Source organism: Phodopus roborovskii, unplaced genomic scaffold (assembly GCF_943737965.1).
Source record: "Phodopus roborovskii unplaced genomic scaffold, PHOROB, whole genome shotgun sequence".
Taxonomy (NCBI): Eukaryota; Metazoa; Chordata; class Mammalia; order Rodentia; family Cricetidae; genus Phodopus; species Phodopus roborovskii.
This window is the reverse complement of record NW_026126447.1, coordinates 33,883,673-33,903,513: the sequence shown is the minus strand read 5'-3', so window position 1 is coordinate 33,903,513 and position 19,841 is coordinate 33,883,673. Positions and strand designations below refer to the sequence as shown.

At 39.9% G+C, this 19,841-nt stretch overlaps 1 protein-coding gene across 1 annotated transcript in view; it reads right to left on the bottom strand.

Moving 5' to 3' along the window:
• Pde4b (phosphodiesterase 4B) overlaps nucleotides 1–17,080 on the bottom strand; it is a 421,075-nt gene extending 403,995 nt beyond the window's left edge. Inside the window, exons 1-2 of the mRNA XM_051188250.1 lie at nucleotides 16,964–17,080; nucleotides 9,073–9,311 (exon numbers count right to left, since the gene is read on the bottom strand). Of these exons, the coding sequence (XP_051044207.1) occupies nucleotides 9,073–9,311; nucleotides 16,964–17,005 (281 nt within the window). The 5' untranslated portion in view covers nucleotides 17,006–17,080. The remainder of the gene's footprint in view (nucleotides 1–9,072; nucleotides 9,312–16,963) is intronic.
• Between the last annotated feature and the right edge of the window lie 2,761 nt (nucleotides 17,081–19,841).

Below are 19,841 nucleotides of genomic sequence, written 5' to 3'. Positions count from 1 at the left end.
AAGACTTTTCCCTTTTTTTAAAATCTTATTTATTTTATTTATATATTTTTTCTTATCTTTTTTGTATCCTATAGGTCCTTTGCACACATACATACACATATACACACAGAGACTTCCAATTTATTGTTTTTATGGAATTTCTGAGTGTGTAAAAGAGTGAGTGTCTGTTTTTTGTGCCTCCACTTTGGCTCTTTTCTGTCTGTCTGTTTCATCCTATTCCAATGTGTTATTTTTGTCTTATCTTTTATTATTATCCATTAGAAGCCTGTTTGTTTTCTAATGAAAGGAAGGCAGTAGATCCAGTTGGAAGGGGAGTGGGGAAGAACTGGGACAAGTAGAGGGAGGGGAAATTGAAATCAAGATATGTAAGGAAAAAAAAATCCATTCAATGAAAGGAAAAAAAAACCTAGAAAACCAATATGAATAATACTTTGCCTTACAGTGATTTATTAATTATTTTTTCCCAGAAAGTAAGTTTTTGAGAGATAGTCTGGATATTTATGTTTAATGAGAGTATCTTCCTTAGGCTGAGTTACTTTAATGCTTGTCCCCAGTGACACCATTGGTTTAGGGGGTATGGCCTCGCTGGACAGAGTATGACTCCAGTACTTAGAGGCTCCCAGCACCATCAGCTTGCTCTTTCTGCTTCCTTCTCCCACGTGAAGATGAGAGTTCTCAGCTTCCTGTTCCTGCCAGCATGTCTGCCTCTTGTCACCATGCCTCTCATCATGATCTAACTCTTATCCCCCTGGAACCATAACCAAAATAAACTCTTCATTCTTAAAAATGAATAACAAAAGAAATTCACTAACAGAAGGGAAGACTTAAGACGATAGGAAAGTCTTAATTTCTTTGAATTTTTCTTACAAGGAAGGAAAATTGCTTTTGTTCCATTTTTTTTATTTGATCCTCAAAAGGGCAAATATTACTGAGAGTGGCTTACTGGACCCAACAGCAAGGCCAGCATGCTGGAACCCTGGCAGCTCCCTCTGGGGAATGACTGCATTGCTGCCAGGGTGCTAAAGGAAAGGTAAAAAATTGTAGAAGTTGGGGAAATTAAAAGAAGAATTTGCTATTCTTTCTCTATGTTATCCCTTCTGAGGGCCAGGAACAGGAATGGCCACAAAATCACATCTCAGCATCTTTCTCTCTCTCTCTCATTTTACATCCAGCAAAAAAAGAAAGAGTGAGTGAATATTTATTGGCATTTCTGGAAAAATAAAGTGATCATTCCCTCACTGAGCAAGGTTTCTTTGGAGTGTTCTGCCCAGGTTGTACAGAGGTTAGTCTTTCTCCATATATGCATAGGATGTGGAGGGGAGCTCAGGTCTAACATCTCCTGCTACTGAGTGATAATTTCATCTGCATTTTACATATCACATGACAATAATAACAGCTATATGCATCCAGAATATTTTTTATACCACAATTCTGAAATGTAGGAATTGTAACACCATTGTCAGTTCATTTGAAAAGGGAAGACAAGGAGTTGGAGGTCACAGATTAAAACTGAATTTTGGAGATGGATTATTTCCCTCTCCATTGCTGTGGCAGAGTAGCCCAATGAAAAGCAACTGAGAGGAGGCTGACAGTTCCAGAACTACAGTTCCCTGGAGTAGGAAAGGTATGGTAACAGGATGATGAGGCTGACCTGGGAGTCAGGGAGCAGAGCAACTGCACCCAGTCCGCACACAAGGAGCAGAGAGGGGGAGGAAAAAGATGGGCCAGGTTATTCTCAAAGCCTGCCCCAGTGAAGTACCTCCTTCAGCAAGACTTCCCTGCTCAAGTCTCCACATCCTTCTCAAATGGCACCATCAGTTGGGGATCAAGTGTTCAAACACAGGAGCCTGTGAAGAAATTTCCAAACCAAACCACAGGAGGGAAATTTCTAACTCTGTCTTTCTCCATGACAAATAAAACCCTTGTATCCCAGGTCTTGGGCCAGCTCCCCAAAGGGGTCCTATGTGAGTTCATTTCTTTCTATTTCATTTTCTGTTTCTATATTCTTTCTCTGGCATTGACCCTGTATCACACATGACTATCTTTATGACCAATTTAGCAAAGTGGTAAGGAAGTAAAGGTCGTTTCTGTCCTTGGATTATTGTTGAAGCAGTTATAGCACTGGAAGTCATGTCCTCAAGATCCTTAGTTCAGAACAGGCATCAGAAAACTGCCTGGCAAGCTAATCTATACCACTGCCTATTTCTGTAAACACAGTTTTATTGGAACACAGTGACACTTGCTCATTTACACACAGTTGTCTGTGGCTACTTTGACAGAACAGCAGCAGTGTTGAATAGTTATGACAGACCTTGAAGCTCACAACACTGAAAATATTTACTGCCTGGCACTTTACAACAAATACTAGCTGACAGCTGGTCTAGACATGGAATTGATGCCATATTCTCAGCACACTGAGAGGTAAGTATAATTATTTCTCACACGTGGCTGACTTCCTTATTCAATGAACTTTGTTTTTCAAACATAATTTTTATTGTTGTTTTGGAATTTCACACCATGCACCCCAATTCCACTCATGTCTCCATCCTTCCATTATCTGCCCTTTACCCTTGTAGTGCTGCTCCCCAAAGGAAAGTTTTAAAATAAGAATTAAACAAAAGTTAAAAAACAGAAAACACAAACAAAAATATTAATAAACAAAAAATATTAAAAAACAAAACAAACAAGAAACTACTTCTCTCCTCTCTCCTTCCCACATCTCCATTAATTTTCATTTGTCTTGATGGCATTGGAAGCTTTGGTGTATTACTCAGTATACTCTTTTATCCAATAGTTTTGCTTGCAGACTTCATTGTATAATGTGTTCTTGGTCAAGTTCAAGGTCTCTGGCTTCTGGTACACCATCAATAATGGACTCTCACCAAAACCCCTCTCAGATATCCTGCTGTTGTCCTGAGTCATGGAGATCCTTGGCTATGGTTCTGTAGGACCAGTCCCTTCATGAGTTCTAGCTGGTCATAGATGGGGTAGATGTTGGGGTGTACTAACTCAAAGCCCTGGATGTCTGTCTGGGTGGTAACTGGGTTGGTCAGTTCAAGTCTGTGGGACTATGCCCTTCAGGTGAGGGAGGAGCCAGTTCTCCCATGCCCATGGTGAGGGGTGGGGCCAGCTTTCCCAAGTTCTAGAGGGACATAGCTCTCCAGTGAGGAAGGGTAGCGTGGCTCTCCCAGAGACCACATACCTGCCCAGTGTCACTTGGCCTGAGCAGGAAGAAGAAACCCCAGACCTGTCCAGTGCCATTAGGATCCAGTGGGTAAAGTACACCCAATGAACTTTGATCAAGTGGCAGTGGCATTAGCTAGCTAGAGCCTCACTGACTCACTTCTAGTAAAACATTCTAGTCTTCTACCATTACTTTCAGCAGTCTTCAACCAGCAATATCCCAGTAGATTCATTTTCAAAGAATGCATGTTCTCTTAGGTTCTTATTGCTGTGAAGATACACTATAAATATAGCAACTCTCATAAATAAAAACATTTAATTGAGGTGCTCACAGTTTCAGAGATTTAGTCCGTTATCATCATGGCAGACATGGAGCTGGCTACATCTTGACCAGAAAGCAGCAGGAAGTTGACTGACTCACTGGGTAGTATCCTGAGCATAGGAAACCTCAAAGCCTGCCCCCACAGTGACACATTTCCTCCAACAAAGCCATACCTACACCAACAAAACCACACCTGCTAATAGTGCCACTCTCTATGAGCTTATGATGGCCAAATAAATACATTCAAACTATAACATGTGTAAAAGCTTTTATTTGCTTAAATTTAAGAATAATTTTAGACCTAATGGTTGAATTTTGTTGTATTTTATAAAGAATATACTTAATTAAAAGAAAATAAGCATGTTAGAAATAAATTAGTAAGATATATTAGATGACTATGGAAAACACTATATAATTTTTCAGACACATTTATCTCTATAACACTGGCTCCAGAATGAGCTACTGGTAGTTGAGACATGGTATATTAGTTATTTTTTCATTTCTGTGAATGAATACTTAACAAGAAGCAACTAAAGAGTGAAGTGCCTATTGTGGCTTATGGTTTAAGAAGGGGTACAGTAAATCATGGCAGAGGAAGCATGATGGTAGGTAGGAGCCTGGGGAGACTGGTCACATTGTATCTGCAGTTAGGAAGCTGAGACTGAATGAAAGGAGGGATCATGCTATAGAACTCCAAGGCCTGTCCCAGTGACCCTCTTCCACCAGCAAGCCTGTACTTCCCAAAGGTTGCACAATCTTCCCAAACAATGCCACCAACCTGGGGGGACAAGAGTTCAAAACCACACGGGGGCGGGGTACAGTTCACATTCAGACTAGAGCATTCTGCCCTTGGGCCCTTAGGCCCATGGCCATTTCATGATACAAAACACATTCATCCCAACTTCAAAAGTCTTATAGCCTTTATAGCCCCAATACTGTTCAAAAGTCAAGTCTCTTCTGAGATTCAAAGCAACTCTATCCTGGATACTTTTATGTCAACTTAGCATAAGCTAGAATTATTAAGGAAGAGAGAAATTCAAAATGCCCCCACCAGATTGGCCAGTGGGTAAGCCTGTGGTACATTCTCTTGATTGGTGACTCATGTGAGAGGGTCCAGCTCACTGTGGATAGCACCACCCTTGGGTAAGTGGTCTTGGGTACTCTAAGAATGTGGAATGAGCAAGCCAGTAGGCAGCAGCCCTCCATGGCCTCTGCATTAGTTCCGCCTTTGTGACTCCCTTCCGTAATGGACTGTGATATGCAGTTGTAAGCTGAAGTAAACCCTTTATTCCCCAGGTTGCTTGTGATCTTGGTGTTTCATCTCCACAATAGAAAACCTAACTAACTCTTAACTGTGAGTTTCTATATAATAAAAAACCAAGTTACATACTTCCAATATCCAACATCCTCACTTCAAAGACAAAGAATGAGGTCATAGTAAGGAAAGATTGAACCAAGACCAAAATCCATAAGGATGAATGTTGTACCATGCAACTCCATACTGGCACCTGGCACTCTTATTGGATCATCTCAGTTTCAAAGGACTTACATAGCCTTGCTTCCCACCACACCTAGTACTATTTACAACACATGTAATTCCTGCCTTGGGCCAGTTCCACCCCTGCCCTCAGATTCAGTAAATTCCCATGATTGGTATCTCCAACATCCTGGACTCTCCATTACAACTTAGGCTTCACCTTCACAGCTTACACACTGGCCTTTCAGGGCTTCCTAGCAAATGCTCTAGCCCTGCTGCACACTGCCTAGATTCACTGGAGTTCTGGCACAAGTTTTGCACAAGACTCCAAGATCCCCTCAATCTTGTATCATTTATGCCATCAAAACAAGTATCATATGAACCATACTGCCATACTCCAGATGGGGCCTAGCTTCCTTGTACAACAATTGTGGTAGCTTCTGTATGCTGACACTGGGGAAACACTTTCCTAGTTGACTGAGCAAGGATCCACTTTATCTATACCCTCAATTTAGTCTCCTTCCTTGCAAATGAAATTGCATTTTCACTGGTTGGAGCCTTTCATGGGTTTGGGTCTTGCCTTCAAAGCATATTTCCCAGTGTAAAACACATTGGCTTCTTTTTAGTGGTGCTAATCTCTTTAACAATTACATATACTTTCTCAGCTGTCATGTCTACAACTTTAAATTCATACTTGCCTTACAAAGAGACACACTGTAACATCTTTTACTCTGTTTGTTGCTTTCTTTTGCTGCAGACCAGAAGAGCAGTCATCAGTAACTTTCACACAGCCTGTTATCCTGTTGTGAAATGTCATCGCCAGCCCTACATCAAACTTATTAGGCCATTATTTTCCCTCAATTACTTTTTATTTTTGAATTTATAATATAATTACATTTCTTCCTTCCCTTTCCTCTCTCCAAACCTTCCAATATACCCTTTCCCATACTACTTCAAATTCATGGCCTCTTCTTTCATTAACTGTTACTGCACACATCTATATTTATACACATAACCTACTTGGTCCATTAATGTTAATCGCCTGTGTGTTTTCAGGGCTGACCATTAGGTACTCGACAACAGATTGGTATGATCTTCCCTGGAAAGAGCAAGTCTCCTGCTCCAAACTTTCCTCAATTGCCTTTAGTCTTTGTGAAAATCTAGACCCATAAAGGCTCACTAACATGACTTCCCAAAAGTGAGATCAACAGGGACACCGCCACTGGACATGCCAAAGTAGACAGAGGAAAGCCCATGGTGCCTCAACCCTACATAAAGCCCATTACTTTTGAGTTTAGCCTCCCTCGAGTTCTCAGAACACAGACAGCACACATTCTTTGCCAGAATTTAGCAAGGTTCAATAACCTTAAAGCCCAATTCCCATTTCCCCATAGGGTCTGTGAAACCTGAAACCTCTGAAACCTCAAGACATGGACCTTCACTGACTGCAATTCTTTAGGCATTCTGGTCCTCTGAAATCCCACCAGAATGGCCCACTATGTTCTGCTTACGGTGTTCTAGGGCTTTGCTAGCCCACAATTCTAAATTCTTCCGCATTCATTCTGCAAACCTGTTTCAAAGGCCTGAGAATGAGAGGGTCAGGGTTGCCACAGCAACAGCCCCAATTCTTGGTACTGATTTTCTGTACTAGTTACTTGTTCCATTATTGTGACCAGATACTTAAAAAAGAAATATTGTAGGGAGGAAGGGTTATTATTTTACAGTTAAAGAAAAGATGCAGTTCCTCATAGGACTGGGAAAGATATGCTGGCAGAATCATGAGACACCTCGTCATGTTGCATTGTATCTCCAGGTAGGAAACACATGCTGTGAGAGAAGAGGCTGCAAAACACCACCGCCCCACCCCAGTCACTCACTTCCCCCAGCAAGGATATAGCTCCCAAAGATTCCACAGCCTCCCTGAGCAGCACTACCAGCTGAGAATCAAGTGTTCAAACATCAGTCTACAGGGGACATTTCACACTCAAACAGCAATTGGTTTCTGTTTTTTTTTTTTTTTTTTTTTTTTTTTAGGTTTTATTAAGTAATGATCAAGGGGAGAGAAACTAAACTCACTGGCTACCTAGTAAATAAATATTTTCTTCTAAATTTCTTATACTGAGTAACCAATTTAATCCTTCCAATCGCATATGTGGTATGTATCATATCTCTTTTTGTTGTTACAAACATATAGAACTTAGAGAGATAAGTAATCATTCCCCAAACTAAGAGTCAAATTTTGGTACTTCTAAGAAAAAGGCAATTCCATTTCCTGAGTTAAACACATTTTATATGGAACATTTTGTTTATTCTGTTATTCAAACTGCTAAATGTTATATACAGTCCATTGCTCACCACTGCCAGTCATCACCTCATTGGGGATGACCTCAATGGACTTCTGAGAAAGACTCTGGGATGATAAAGGGAAACTGGCTATTCCAGGGAACATATCCTTGCTAATATGCAAGCATTTTAACAGTTAACAACAGAGATACCTTGTCAAGGTGCTGAAAAGTAGTAAATCTCAAAAGTTTCAAGATTCTAAACCTGCAGTTATGCAGAAGCACAAACAACACCTGCGTTGTGTGGCTAAGAAAACTCTGGCAACTCATGTTCCCTTAGTTCTCAATGAACAGCCATCACAGTGATGGCTACGATGTGAACTAGGTGAGGAGATTAAAACTGGTGATTGTCCAAATGTAAACCTACCTTCCTTGCAATGCCACACAGATTGTTTAGTGAGCCCTTTCACACTGCCAATTGTGACGCCTGAAGTTTCATGGATCTAATTCTCAGTAGATTAAACACCAACTAAAGAGGCCCTGTATCGCCAGAGCATGGCATGCAGTGAGGGTAAATGCTCACTGTAATTCAAAGAATTAATGATTTGTTAGATCGACATTGTGCAATAATTTGTTGTACTCAGTCTTTTCCTAATAAATTATTTTAAATATGGTTTTTAACATAGTACATTATTATAACTTTAAATTATGTAAGTCAGAACATGTTTTTTATTTTAACAAACTCTCCACTTTATATAAGTAATTCATTATTGGAAAATATTTGAAACAAGAATGCTAGAACATATATCTGAAGTGAAGTAGTAGAACATTCTGTCCAGAGTCCTATTATTTTATCTTCTTGGTTACCATTTCAACAAAAGTTTCTTTCACAAATAGTGTAAATCAGCCTCTCAACACAATTATCTTCTAATGCATGTAGATGTACACAAGTGTGTGTATGTGTGTGTGTATGTGTGTGTATTCATGTGCATGCATGTGCACATATATGGAATGCCCATGGCGGCCAGAGGACAACATCTGATGTCATCCTCAGGACATTTTGCAACTCCTCCGAGGAAAGAGTATCTCATTAGTCTGTAGCTCACCAAGTAGGCTAGTCTGACTGAAAAAAATTAACTCTAGAAATGCTCCTGCCTCTTCCAATCCCACTGCTGAGATTTTAGGAGCATGCTACCACCCTCAGCATTATTGTATGTAAATCTTGTGGATCAAATTCAAGTCCTCAAGCTTGAGAGGCAAGCTGTTTCACCATTGAGTCATCACCCCAGTTCTCATAATACAATTCTCATTCCTACTTGGATTTATAATTAATGGAGTGTTTTATATCAAAATAAATCCTGAGATTTGTGAAGTAGGATTATAATTTTAAAAGCTAGGGGTACATACAGAGCAGAACAACAAAAACATTTAAGAACTATGCAGTAGCATTCTAGGGTACACTATTGCTCTTCTGAATTAAAATATATCAACACACACTGAATGGATTTTTAGTGAAACAAATAGCTCACAGGCTATTACCTTTGTTTTATACTTGACAGTGTTGCACATGCATCCTACTCTCTCCTGGATGGGCTCTATGTAAGGCACCTTCCTTCCAATCTTAAGAAGCAGATACTCTGCCATCGTTTATGAGCTCCTTCACTCCGATACCCAAGGGAAACAAGGTCTCAAGAAGACAACAGTCTTCTGTTTCCACAGACATCAACTGCTGTTTTAACAACACCATTGCATTTGAAATCATTGGAAAATAAGATTTATAACTGCCATCGGCTTTTGTGGCTACTCACCACTCCTGGCTCACAGTTGTTATAGCAATGCTGGGAAGCGTTGTCAAAGGTAGAGTGGTTGGCCTGGAAATGCCATCTCCCTCTGGGGTCCTTGCCCTTTCACTCTGTCTCTGGGACAATGGTGGCAGCTGTAAGTTTCCTGAACAGCACCTTCTGCCTCTCCAGAGGTCAATTCCAAGAGTGTAACTGGAAGAGCTGTAGGATTTACTCAAGCTGCATTCAAAATAGTCCTTAACATTCTGAAGGAAACAAAGAGAAAGAAAACAAGGAAAAGAAAAAAGGTGAAACTCAAATGTGAGTTAGATAAGAGCCTGAATGATCCAGCTGTCACTGAGGAAGCCCTGATTTGTAATCTCACGATCACAATCTGATGGCAGAAGCCTAAGAGACAACAAGCAAGACTGGTGGGGTGGGGAGGGACTGGTGTCTGTCTTACAGGACAAACCTATCAGTTGTATGTTCTTAGAGATCTTTAGATGCAAAGGTGACATTTACCAGGCAGGAGTGGCACATGGATTGCAAGAATTCTTTTCTCTTTTTTTTTCTTTCTTTTTTTTTTTTTGTATATTTATTTATTTATTATTATGTATACAGTGTTCTGCCTGCACGTGTCACAGCAAGCCAGAAGATGTTATCAAATACAACAGATAAAGCCATATCTGATGACAAATCTGGGCAATAAATGATGTGGCAATTTTCAGGAGCTCCATTCTCTCCACCTAGAAATGGAGTGTTACCATATTTTCTTATATTTGACATAGAATTTTGAAATACCATCTATTTAAAATTCAACATAAGCACTACCTGGTGACAAGGACTTGATACAATCTAGAATCTTCCAGAGTGTGTAATGCCCTAGAATTAAACCCAGGATCGGGTTTAATGCTTAATAATTAGTTGCATACATTATAGCTCTAATACTTGCTGCATCCTAGGATCCTAGGAGTGATGTGTGTGTGTGATTGTGTGTGAGAGAGAGAGAGAGAAAGAGAGAGAGAGAGAGAGAGAAACTTAGAGACAGAAAGAAAACCTGAGAATGAATGAATATATATATATATTCATATATATATATATATATATATATATATATATATATATATGGTCAGAAATCCTATATCCAGCATCAAATATGCATGTAAAGGGAATCACAATTTTCTAGAAGGCAAGACCTCAACTATAAATAAAAAACACTGTCCAAAAGTAAAGAGATAAAGACACCATTTAGTTAAATTTCCAGACACTGGGGCTTTCTGATTAAATGTAGAATATTTTTCTCTTTTAGGAAAAGTAAACATTACCAACCAAGTTTGACAGCAGTAAATGGACTAAATGGATTCTTGATGCTTTCCACTGGATAGATAACAAAGTCATACCTAACACACACACACACACACACACACACACACACACACACACACACACCATCTTCCACATAGTGCATAGTGCTGGCAAGTTTTTGTCAATTCAACATTGGCTGGGTCATCTGGAAAGAGGGACCCTCTGTCAGACTGACTTGTGGGCAAGTGTATGGAGCACTGTGGGCAGTGACATCCTAGCACTAGTGGTCCTCGGTTGTGTAAGAAAGCTAGTTGAACAAACCACAGGAACAAGTTAGGAAGCAGCATTTCTTCACAGTCTCTGCCTTGATTGCTGACTCCAGGCCCCTATCTGCCCTGACTTCCCTTCACATTGGACTGTGATTAGAACACATAAGTTAAATAAACCCTTTTCTCCCCAAGTTGCTATCTATTATACTCTTTATCACAGCAATCAAATAAGAGCTAGAATAGAAATTTGTACCCAGATCATGAGGTATTGCTATGCCAGACCAGACCATGTAGTTTTGGGAGGATTACGAAAGTGTTTGGAACTTGGGGCTAGAAAAGCCATTAGTCCTTAAAGCCTAACAGGCTGTTTTGTGCAAGCTTGGAAGATAAGAATGCTGAACAGAATGTAGACAGTGAAGACATGGCTTGCAAATCTTCAGAGGGAAGTTTGAGAGTCTCTCAAACACTCTCTCAGGGCTGTTCATGTGATATTTTATATCAAGAGTCTGTGGTTTCTGGTCAGCTCAGGTTGAAGAATCATCTGTGATTAAACAAGAGACAAAAATCATGGGGACGAAACCTTTGCTTTACCGAGACAGCTGATGCTGGTTAGCTGGAGATGAACAATCAGTTAGCTGTGACTAAGAAGAGACCGGCATCACTGAGTTGAAATCTCCTGGGGAGTATTTCTTTAGAGCCATCACATAGACTGTCCCAAAAGAGCCAATACTGCATCTAATACTGGCAGTTGAACTTGGTAATGTGTAGAAGTCTGTTATGTTTTACTGGTTTTGGTGGCATGAGAGCTTCAGGAATGAAGAAGCCCTGCAGAGTAGCTGAGGCTTGGCACTGTGAGTGGTCAGGAGGGGCGTGGTCAGGGTACAGCCTCTGCTGCAATGGAAACCACAAGATTTAAAGGATTGTGGGGAGAGGCTGAACTTGGCACCACACTGAAGAGCTGGAGTCACTGAAGAGAGACTTGGAGAGGATTTTGGTGACACGCACCCTCTGTTGCAGTGGAGATCCCAGGGTAGTTGAGGTGCCGTGGCTGTGGGATGTATAGCAGCAGGTATTGAATGGAGACAGCCTGAGCCTGTGAGACAAGTTGTGTGTGCTGTGGATGGCAGAGCCAGGACAGCAGAGGTGCCCAATTCCTTGGGAGCCCTGAAGATCTTGAGTAAATACCAGATGCAGAACACTGAGTTATAGGGTTTGATTTATGATTCTGGGTGCTGGCTTTGCTTTGATTGAATTGCAGCAGTGCTCTGGTTTTTCCTACTTAGAATAAGAAGTATAAAACTCTTTTAAATTTTATTTTATAGGAGTCCACAGCTTACAGGCATTGGATTTGTAGAGAGACCATGGATTTTCTTAAAGAGACTGAACATTATAAAGGTTGTTATATTTGTAAATGTTGGAATGTGGTCTACATATTGATATTAACATGAGATCTTGGTGGCATGAAGAAGAAAGGTTATGGTTTAATAGTGGTGTATGTGTGTTGAGGGTCAGTTGTGCTGGTTACTGTTTTGGTTAACGTGGCACAAGCTCAGGTCATCTGCGAAGAAGAAAACTCAATTGAAAAACAAAATGCTTCCATAAGACTGGCCTACAGTCTCTTCTTGATTAATGGTTGAGGTGGAAAGGCCTAGTCCACTGTGGGTGGTACCACCTCTGGGCAGGTCATCCTGGCTTGTATAAGAAAGCAGCTGATCAAGCCATCAAGAGCAAGTCAGTAAGCAATGTTCCATCATGGCTTCCCCTTCAGCTCCTGCCTCAAGGCTCCTGTCCTGACTTCTCTTCATCACAGACTGTGGTCAGGAAATGCAAGCCCAATAAACCCTTTCTTCCCCAAAATTTGCTTTTGTCATATTCTTTATCACAGCAATGAAAAGCAAACTAGGACCCACATGAACTTATCAACGAGCTAAAAATGTACAGTTTTTGAGTCATTCTTTGAATTGAAAGAATCTGCTTCACAATCCCTTGGTGAGTGTGAAAACATATCACCTTAAAAGAACATAATGAACAGCTTTTCAGAAACTAAATTAAATGCTGAACACCATATTATTCTTAAAACAATCAGAACAATATATGCAGAGCTATTAATAATTACCCCAAATTCTGTATTTACACTTATAATTTATAGGCTGCTCCTCTACCCAAATTACTACCAACCTCAAAATTGAATTTGATACTTCTCAATTGGTGAACTTGCGATTTGTACCTGGTTTTCCTATTTTTAGCCATCATAATTCTCACCAGCTCTAATGCTACTTTGGAGGGAAGGAACATTAATTTTAATGTTATCTCCAGTAATCATAATTTTATACTTCTTCTCAAAATTCATACTTTCCTAAATTTGCCTATGTCTGAATAATGCTTGAAGAAATAAGTGCTTTTGGATTCTCCTCATATTCCTGAATAATCACTTGTTTAAAAGTCAGTATTCTTGCCAGCAAAATTGTAGAAGTTATCACAAAGAAAAAGCTAAATTGCCTTCTTCGGGGCAGAGGGCAAAGGACTGATGTGTGTCTTCTTATTTCAAAGTCAAATCAGAACTAATGACACACCCAGGGTGGGCACAGTGCTGCCGCCAATGTTACTGCCTCGTGTTTGATCTGCCATCAGTTTTGAAGTGTTTCTGTTTTTTTTTTTTTTAGTTCTCTAGTTACACTCATGGTTAGAGGATGAGTAAGGCCTTCCTGGAACACGCAGTGTGCTTGCATTCATAGTCACTCTATACCACTGGCCAGTTACTCAGGTCTTATGACGTCAGAGATGGAAGTTATGAAAAGCACCAAGTGGCATTCAGGGTCCGCATCAAGGCTAAATGTCATGGTGTTCCGTGAGACAATAATAGAGTGTGTCTTTGAGAAATATGGTTTATCATAAGCAGTCATCACCAATTACAAGAGCAGTTTGTCTAGAGGAAACCTCAACCGCTCTTATCCATTGCTTTCTCTTCTTTGAAATGCTTTTCAGGTCCATGATTAGAAACATGAAGCTGTAACTGGGCTATCAGTGTGGAAATTGACTGTTGGTTCTAATACACACACATAAGTGTGGTGTGTGTGTGGGGGGATTGGTATGCAGTGGATACATACATACTGAACTGTGTGTCTTACATACTGAACTGTGTGTCTTACATAATTTATATTTACATGTGTATATGAAGTTATCTTTCCCTGTTTTTCCACATATACACATAGTTACAGGTTCTTCTTAGTCTTCGGTCATATTCCTCTTGCCTCCTATAACCCGAAGCTCCCTCCTACCTTTTAATCTTTTTAGTTATAATTAATGTCAATGTTTAGTACTTAGATTACACATAATTATGTCTCACCTCTATAATTCCAATTTCAAATACAGAGCGGTGAACATATCCACAAGACTTATTGTCACCTATTGAAAGTCTAGTGCATTTGAGTGTACAAAGGCAATGCTATACTTATTCATTCAAATATTCCCACAGCCCCAAGCAGAGTGTCTGGCCTGAACTAAAGGTCTTTTCACTCACTCCTCTCCCCTTAGCAAAAATTCTTCCCCAGTTTTGTTACAGCTCACTCCCTCACTGCTTATGTCGTCTCCTCACATGGTCCTGACATAAATCCTCTGCTCTCACAATTATTCTCTGCTCACCCACTGACTTCTTTATAGCCTGTGATTTATTGTTTTGTAATTTATTAACTTATTTCCACCTTCCTTGTGGAGAGTAAGGCCAAAGTGGACAAGAACTTGTGTTATTTATTGCTGACTCTCCCTTTAGAACCTAGAACTATATTTGACACACAGTGAGTATATATAATGTATATGTGGTATGGGGTGGATACTTAAATCATTTAATAAAAATTTGAAGAGTTAAAGTAAAACTTAGCAAACTCTATCTGATTTAAGGGTAAAGTTTAATTTAAGAATATGTAGACAGGCGTTGGTGGCACATGCCTATTAATCCCAACACTCGGGATGCGGAGGCAGATGGATCTTTATGAGTTAGAGGCCATCCTGATCTACAGAAGAAAGAAGAAGAAAGGGAAGGAGGGGGAGGAAGAAGAGGAGGAAGAGGAGGTGAAGAGGAAGAGAAAGGAGAAGGATGATGAGGAGGAGGAGGAAGAGGAGGAGGAAGAGGAGGAGAAGAAGAAGAAGGTGTTACATAAAATATGTTTCTGTTGTTCCAGTGAGACAGGAGAGACTGGGAAACACAACATGATGTGTGCTGTGACTGAGAGCCTGGGTGTCAAAAGAAAGTATGACATTGGCAGGCACTTTCCTTCAGAAATGAAGTCAGCTTGGAATTCAAATATGTTATTTTAAGTTTCCTGGGAGTCATATTTAAAGAATCAAAGTAAATAAAAGTTACCTTTAACAAGTCAGTTTAATATATTTAAAGTGTTACCATTTTCATATATATTTTACATAAAAATTATTGATGAAATGTTTTTCATTTCTTAATATTTACATGTACATAAATCCAGTCTGATGACTAGCTTGTTCATAATTCACACCCATCCAGGCTAGTAACAGGTGGTTAAGGACTGCCACTCTGAACACACAAAACCTGTGTACTATTTACCCACTGTGGTTCTGATAGAATTGATAATAAATGACTGCCTTCTTTTCTGTATATTTTTACAAGTGGATTTCCTCCTCTTTCAACTGTGGTAACTTCCCTTATTCCTTAGAAATAATCACCATTATTTCTTTTAAAATACAATGAAAAAGGAAAAAAAAAAAGAGTTTAGATGGTTAATGAGTGTTAACTTGATGGGATCTAGAATAACCCAGCAAACAAGCCTCTAGTTGTGTCTGTGAGGTATTATCTGAACTACAGTGACTTTGCTGGGGGGGGGCACCCTAAAAATGGGAAGAACCATTCTGTGAGTTGCAGCCCTGGACCAAAAACATAAACCAAAATGCAGGGGGGGACTAGCTAATCACCAGCTTTCATCTCTGTCTCCTGATTGTGGACAAAATGTGACCGGCTGCCTGTTACTCCCACCACCATGCCATCCTTGCCCACCATGATCGCTAATGGAAATAAATCCTTCCATCCAAGAGTTGCTTTACCAAGCATTCTGCAACCGAAACAAGGACAGTAACTATTACAAATGGCTTGTCTGTCAGTACAGCTCCGTTTTAACCTTTAAAACAAATCAGAATGCTAAAGCTAAATCAGAATGGTACATAAATTGTAATAAGGAGCACCACCCAATTTCTTTTTAAGAAAAAAAAAAAAAGAGTTTTCCATCCCAGAAGTATCCCTGCAGACATTCTAAGCGGAACACAGCCATCTAAACACACCGTCCATCGCCAGCCTGAGAAATGGAATGTAAAAGATAAGTTTATGTATGACTCAGTGACGAAGATCCAAGAAGAGAAGCAGTACACCACAGGAGGGGCTGATGAAAAGGATGGCCCACGGCCAGGCCAGCACTACAGTTTCCCTGTCTGGTCTAACAGAGTCGATGTTGACTTCCCTACACTGCTCAGATGCCTTGTAATTAAAAGAGGAGTACGAGTGGAGAGACATCCGAAAGCCTGGGCAGTCCCCCACGATATGATTTTTACACCAATTAGAGAAACATTCTTGCACAGGCTTTCCTTACATCTATAAAAGAGGAATTCAAAGGTAAAATGAGTCACAATACCACAGCGTACTCCCTGTTCCTCCCTCCGGCTTTTTACAGAAAGCGAAAGAACTCACGTATGTTTCCCCTTTCCTCTCTCCTTTTGCACATCTGCTTAGTGATATATAATTCTATTTTAATTTTAAAGAATACTTGGGTAAGGATGTACAATAAAAGGGCAACGAAGGACTGGTCAATTGAAAGCAAGGAGGTAAACAATATCAGCTGACCAGAACCAAAGCTATGAAGACTGTGTTTATAAACTTCAAATGATTCAGAGTCCAGCTTCTCAACCATGATGGACATTCTGGGACCATTTTTAAGCAGTATGACTAAAAGTTCTGAGATGTGACCTGCAACTCTGCAGCTCTAAACATCAGGTCAAAGCTCATGTTGCTAGTCCAAGGAACACTCGTGAGCACAGGGCCTAGTGGCACACCCTTCTTAGTGCCAGGAGTTTGCTGCACATAGCTAAAAGTCTGTGCAGTCATGGTGGATGACAGAACAGTGCACAAAGATGAATCAAGCCATCCACAAGTGTCAAAAAGAGAATCATTCCTGCTATTCATTTCACAGAGTGCTGGGTCCAGGTCATCAGAACACGAAGGCACATAGGGAGGGTAGGAAGCACACTTCTTGGCCTTTGCATGGAATTCTGGAGGAGCTTATTTACTAACAAAGTGCAGCCTTGTGGCAGCTGTCCCTGTCACCACTTACATCGTCGGCAGTTACCGTCATCACACTCCGACTCTTCTTCATCACAGCTGTGGGGACAGCTCCTCTGGGGACTTCTGCTCTTCAGTACAGCTTTGCTGACTGCTGCTTAGACCTGGGGGGTTGAAAACACAGAAGAAAATTCAGTTCTGTATCCATAGTTAAATAAAAGCATGTGATGCATTCTTTCAACCAACACAGGATGAATACAGTGCACATATACAAGCAAAGACCACAATTTAGAAGCCAGTTAAATTTTATGTCCTGAAAACGACAGACTGAAAACACACAAGAAGCCAAGAAACTGGCATGAAGATATTCATAAGAAGAGAATAAGAATAGGAGGTAGCAATTATACTCCCAGGTAACCAGTGATCATGAAGCATATGAAAAACATTACATAACCAGATATGGTGTACGCATCTGTAATCCCAGCACTCAAAGGCTAAAGCAGGAGGTTCTAGGCCAGCCTGAACTACAAGGTAAAGCCTTGTCTCAAAATATTAATTACATTAGCATATATCTGTATGTCTTTATAACTGAAGAAGTACTCTCCCATAAAATATTTCATGCTATTCTTATAAAGTATAAAACATTACTATCATGTTTTTAGAATGGACAGGCAGCTTTGTGGTAAACTGCTTGAAAGGGAGATGAAGAGAGAGACTGGCTCCTGCCTTTTTGAGAGAACAAAGTGTCAGAAAACTCATTTGGCCTGAGTAAAATAGCAAAACCATACAAGATTCAAAATCTGAAGAATATGACTCCCTACTACTTTTCAAACAAAGCAATCTAATACAAACAAAGGTACAGGGGGAAATGCACAGTTAAGAGAAGAAAACAATCCCATCTTCACCATCGGTTTCAGCTCCTCACTTAGAAATCACACAAGCAATAATTGTCATAGGTAACTTCAGTAAACAATACTTAGAAAGAGTGGGACTTCCTGGCTTATGTCACATCAGGTCATTTGTGGCAGACATGATTCATTTCATCACATTTATCTAGGTAGATCAACGGAAGAAACACAGAGCCTCAATATCACTAACATTTAATTAATTCCACAAACTCCAGAGGAAAGCCAGCCACTGGCTTACAAAGACTACCAAAAGAAGCACAAGTATAAAGTCCAATCACACAAAATTCTAGGAATTGTGAGTCTGTAGAACTTAACCAAAAACAGATGTGAGATGCGTTTAAAAAAAAAAAAAAAAAAAAAAAAAAAAAAGGAAGAAGGAAGAAACAAAAAATGATGAATAAAAAGAGCCCAGAAGTGCCCACCATGAGATCTTGGCTCTAAAATGCTATCTATTGTTGCTGAGTTCAAGACTTCCTGCCTGTTTTTTTCACTCTATACATTTCTTCTCTTCATATATGCTTGATGTGAAAACGTGGCCTCTCTACCATGAAAATATACAGAGATTAAAAGCATGATAGGACTGCCACTACGTGAGTAGGAATACTAAGTAGTGGTATGGTACAGTCACCCAGGAAACCAGGGTTGAATTCCTAACACATAATTTGACTGTATTGTGCAGGAATTGGCAGTGAAACTGATGCAGCAGTCAGGAAGGGAGTGGGGGGGAAGCTCTGCAAGAGAGGAAACCCTACAGACACTTAGGTGTTTGATTCAATACGCTGAGGAAAAGAATTCTGTCTACAGCAATAAATAAATAAATACTATACTCCTCTCATGCAGATCAAACATCAGCAGGCCGAAGTTTATGGTTCAATTGTAAGGCAGCTTGAAGCCAAACAAAAGTAGGCACATAAAGATCTTACATTGTGGAGTTTTAGCCTATCTGATAGTCCTATAGGGCTCACCAGAAACAAAAAAAACCTCATACTCCCAAGTTAAAACACTACTTAAAATTAGGCCTAAATGTGGAATAGAGGACTTGTTCATACTCAATAAGTCAAAGTCTGTGAAAATGTTAACACAGCAAGAATATTAAAGGGCTGTGAAATGCTAACAGTAGGAACTAGATAAGGGTTACAGCTGGTTTTCTTGATGTAGTATGATGAGAAGAATATGTCCAATGGAGATAGTACAGAATAATAAAGTGTTCAAAATATAAAGGAACCCCTCAGGACCATGATATATGAAAGATAAATATATTCATAGATAAATGAGATTGTAGGTGGGTTCATTGATAGGTAATTGACAGATAAATAGACACATAGATAAGATGCATGGTAGGAGATAGATGATCAATAGAGGATAGCTGACTGATAAAAAATAATTAATTAATGATATTAGTTATATAGATGATAAATCAGAATTTAATGTTAAGATTATAGCATATATGGATGGAAATATGGTAAGAAAACTTACAGATAGAAAAATAAAATGCTTCAGAAAATGCTGTTAAATCTTTTGAGGAACAAGAGTACTTTTATCAGGCCTTCACTGTGGAAACAAATTTTATGTATTTGAATTATTTGAATGTTAGTTTGGAGTACAAATTCAGGCACCTTTAATAATGTGCTCACCCTAGCAAGCAAACAGCAAGACTGCAAATTACATGCCAGTTTACCAAATTACAAAAAAGGTCACCATGTTACATTTTTTTTTAAAGGCACATAAGAGAGATATGTTTTTGTGCATGTTCCTCATCTGCCTGTCCTGGTCCACCCTTCCCTTTCTCATTCCTGTACAGCTGCTCTGCAGGGATGCTGTCTGTGGTCTCTGTGGGCCACTGACTCTGGGACTCCTTCAACCCGTGGAAAGCAGTCATAGAGACAGAGACCAGAGAGTGGGAAGAAAAAGAGGTCCCTTTTGTTGGCCACAGCACAGTGATGGCCATAACACTCTGCTCTAAGGGCAGAACTGGAAACAGCTCCCACCGCTGCTTGTTTCAAGGTATTCCAATGGTCACAT